General features: G+C 34.6%; 1 protein-coding gene across 1 annotated transcript; it reads right to left on the bottom strand.

Annotated features, from left to right (window-relative positions):
- Positions 1 to 2,232: 2,232 nt before the first annotated feature.
- Positions 2,233 to 3,019, bottom strand: LOC143581823 (uncharacterized). Its single transcript, XM_077064513.1, has 2 exons — positions 2,753 to 3,019; positions 2,233 to 2,682 (listed from the first exon to the last, which is right to left on the bottom strand). Exons 1-2 carry the CDS (start codon positions 3,017 to 3,019, stop codon positions 2,233 to 2,235), a joined length of 717 nt encoding a protein of 238 aa, XP_076920628.1.
- Positions 3,020 to 3,719: the final 700 nt, after the last annotated feature.

Genomic DNA, 3,719 nt, shown 5'->3' with positions numbered 1-3,719 from the left:
TGTATCAAAGGTGTTATTAGGTAAAATATTGCTTCTTTGTTTTATTATATTTATTAACATTATTGTATCTGTAGCCATAATCATCATGTTGTTTTCTATTTTTATTTTATGTACAACGTTTTATGGATTAAAAAAAGTTGTTGCTTTTTTACTTTGTAATTTGGTAATTGATACTGGTTTTTAGTAAGTGACCATGGTATTCATTTATGGTGTTTGCAATCAAATGATATTCATAGACATAAGGCATATGCCTGGACACATGTAATAACAACAAAATTTGATATATCTTACAAAAGTGTGGGTAAGCATTGACAGCAATGGTGTATTTGTAAGTGGCCTATTTGTTTCAATATGAGCACATGAACATGCTATCTCTATTACTGCATTATGGATTATATAATTACTTATCTTACTTTGTAGGTGAGGTCTTTTCTCGGGATATTTTTATTAGAAAGAGCCTTGTCATGTGACCATGCGGCTAGTAAATCTTTTTCTGATAGCTCTATTCCTTATAACACCATCTTGCTTGCGCGGAGTGACCATTGCATATTATCTAAGAACTCTTTTAAGTCCACAACAACTTTCTTTTAAGTGTTAAAGAGAACATTAATTAACCAAATTGAAGCTGCTTTTGATTGATTTTCTGTAAAGTCAAATATGTAGCTAATGTTTTTGTCGAGCTCATATATATTTAAACAATACCTAAATGATGTTGACTCTAATTGCACTGCAGAGCCACCAATTAGAGAGAGAAAAGAAGAGAAAATAAAGATCTTGTGTAAGGACGATGGCAGGAGTGACAATGAAAGTTAATGATCTATTTTATTTTCTGCATGATGAGATTACATGTTGTTAAATTTTCTATGAAATGGAGTTCAAAAGTATTAGAAGCTCCATGCTCATATTCATGAATCATCAACGTATGTTTTGTGTTTGCAATGGGTTATAGACTTATGATAGTTATAAACAAGTTATATTTGGTTATGATGGATCGTAAGGAGTTTTATTTTGGTTTCAATGTGTTATATTATTTATAGGCACAACGGATGAAAAAGAAAATAGTGCAACTGCATTATTTCAACAAGAGAGAAACAATAAGTAGATAAAGAAAGAGGAGTGGAGGGACTCACACTGATAGACCAAATTGAGATAAAGAAAAAGGCAAACACAGAAATAAAAGAGGAAATTTGGTTTCTTTGAAGAACATATGTTTGGATTACATCGTACATGTACTTGTATTTGAATATATTTGCCATATTTAGTTTTGAATTGGTTAGTTATATAAATTGGTTCATCTTGATGAATTTATAGAACTATTTAATTATGATTTTGGAATTTATAGACTGTGGAACACAAAAAATTGTTTTAGTTATACAAGATGTCTTTGCGACCAAAATGATGTTCATAGAACCATTTTCAGTTTTTAGTGTCTACGCATTTCAGTTGCAAAAATGGTCGTGAAAATGTTCAGTTGCAAAATAGGTGAGGAAAAAGTTCAGTCGCAAAAAATGGACGCAAAAATATTCAGTCGCAAAAATGGACCCGGAAAAGTTCAGCTGCAAAATTGGCCGTCATCGGTTCGGTTGCAAACTCTGTAGTCGCAAAAACAATTCAGTTGCAAATTCGGTCACTAAATTTGCAACCAAAACAATTGTCGCAAAATCAGTCGGAACAATATTTTCGGTCGCAGAAACAGTTTAGTTGCAAATTCGATCACTAAATTTGCAACCAAAACAATAGTCCCAATATCAGCCGGAACAATATTTTCGGTCGTAAAAATTGGTTGCAAAAATTTATCAACCAGGGTTTAACCGACCTTTGAAATCGGCCGCAAAAGGGCATTTGCAACCAATTTGCAACCGAATAGTTGGTCGCAAAAGGGCGATCCCAACCAATGATAGTATCAACCCCTTACTTTGCCAAGGCGTTGTGCTGAACCCGTTAAGGAGCAGTGCCCCTTGGACCCCATCATTGTATTGAAGCTATTGAGGTTCCAAAATCATCTTAGGTTATAACAAGACATGTTATTTTAAAGAGTTATGTAACTTGCTAATCGTGATAGGTGTTAATTATGTATTGTCAAAATAAGTTAGGTAATAACAAGGCATATTCTAACAGAGTTTATCTATTAATAATAAACTAACGAACTATTTTAACGGAACTTTAACGAGATCAATGATTAACCAACAATCACCCCCTTAATCTCGATCTTCAACACGGCTTGCTTTGTCTTCATAGTAGTGTAGTTAAACTATGTATGAGATGAGCCTCCAGATCTTCTTTTTCTTTGTTTTTCCACTTTGGGCATTCATATGCGAAGTGACCATATTCATTACATTCATAGCACTTGAGATCACTTTTGTCTTTGTATCCGCGACTCGCGTTTCCACGTCTTCTTTCTTCTTTGAAAGGTTCTCTTCCTTGATCTTTGTCTTGGCTTCTATTACCACGACCTTTTCCATGACGCCAGTTCTTAGGATGATTACTAGCCATCAAAAGCTTTCTTTCGGTATCGTCTTCTGGTTCGTCTTGAGTTTTAAGGCGTTCTTCAAAAGCTATTATTCTTCCTACCGCTTCTTCAAATGGTATTTTGTCAATTTCCAAATGTTGCTCGATAGATGCCACGATTGGTAGAAATTTCTTTGGAACTGAATTGAGCAATTTCCTTACAATTATCTTATCCTTGAGATTGGAACCAAAAATTTTTAAATTTGGCTCTTATGCTTCCCAATTTTCCAGAGAAATCACTCACGATCTCATTTTCTTTCATCTTTAATTTATCTAACTCGCCCCTTAATGTCTGAAGACGTGCTTTCTGAACTAGATCCGCTCCTAGGTGTCGAACTTTTATCGCCTCCCACACTTCTTTTGTTGTCGGGTGTTGTGCCACTTGCATCAAAATATCTTCTGGCATCGTTTGTAGGATCATTGCCTTGGTCGTATACGCCTTCTTTTCATCAACTTCTTCTTCTGAGCTTACCGCTTCCCAAAGACCATAAGCCTTTAAGATTGTCTCCATTAATACTACCCATGTCGTATAGTTTGACTCAGTCAATTTTGGACATTGAAAAGATATATTCCCTTGCTCACGAATTTTTGTTGACCCACTTGATGAATCTTCTTTGCTAGACATATTTACTTCTTACTCGATTTAAACCACACAGGTTTTTGCTTTTACCACACAGGATTTGTACCACACAAGATTTATTTGCCACACAGGTCTTTGTTTGCCACACAGGTCTTAGATGCCACACAGGTCTTCCTCTTGCTCTACGAATCACGAAGGTTCGGAGCCACTTATTCTCAACGAATCACGAAGGTTCGGAGTCTTGCTATTCGAATCACACAGGTTCGATGTTTTATTTGCTACCTTTTCAAATAAAACAATTTTCTTTTCTTTTCTTTTTATTCAAAACTTTATTTCTTTAAAAATCTTGAATATAATTTTTATTTCTTTACTTTCTAAATAATAAATAATTAATTTATTTTTATTAAAAGTTTATATACGTATGTGTGTTTGACTTTTGTAGATACATTCACACAAAACAAAACAACTTCCACCGTTTCCTTTTCCTAAAACACCGTATTGAACTTTTCCGATTAACCCAAATCACGACGCCGTTTTGATTTAATAGGTTTCTCCTTGTAATCGGAACTTCGCCAATTGATCACGCTCTCAACAATTTGGTGCTTCTTCTCCGTCTTCTAATCTGCAGGTC

This window comes from Bidens hawaiensis, unplaced genomic scaffold (assembly GCF_021521415.1).
Source record: "Bidens hawaiensis isolate Kalapana, Puna unplaced genomic scaffold, B.hawaiensis_p1.1 tig00031202_1, whole genome shotgun sequence".
Taxonomy (NCBI): Eukaryota; Viridiplantae; Streptophyta; class Magnoliopsida; order Asterales; family Asteraceae; genus Bidens; species Bidens hawaiensis.
This window is presented reverse-complemented; position numbering and strand designations above follow the sequence as displayed.

Coding starts and splice junctions, on each gene's coding strand:
- LOC143581823 (XM_077064513.1), bottom strand. CDS start 3,019: ATGGAGACAATCTTAAAGGCTTATGGTCTTTGGGAAGCGGTAAGCTCA. Junction 2,683..2,752: donor AGATGAAAGAAAATGAGATC/GTGAGTGATTTC, acceptor TCCAATCTCAAG/GATAAGATAATTGTAAGGAA.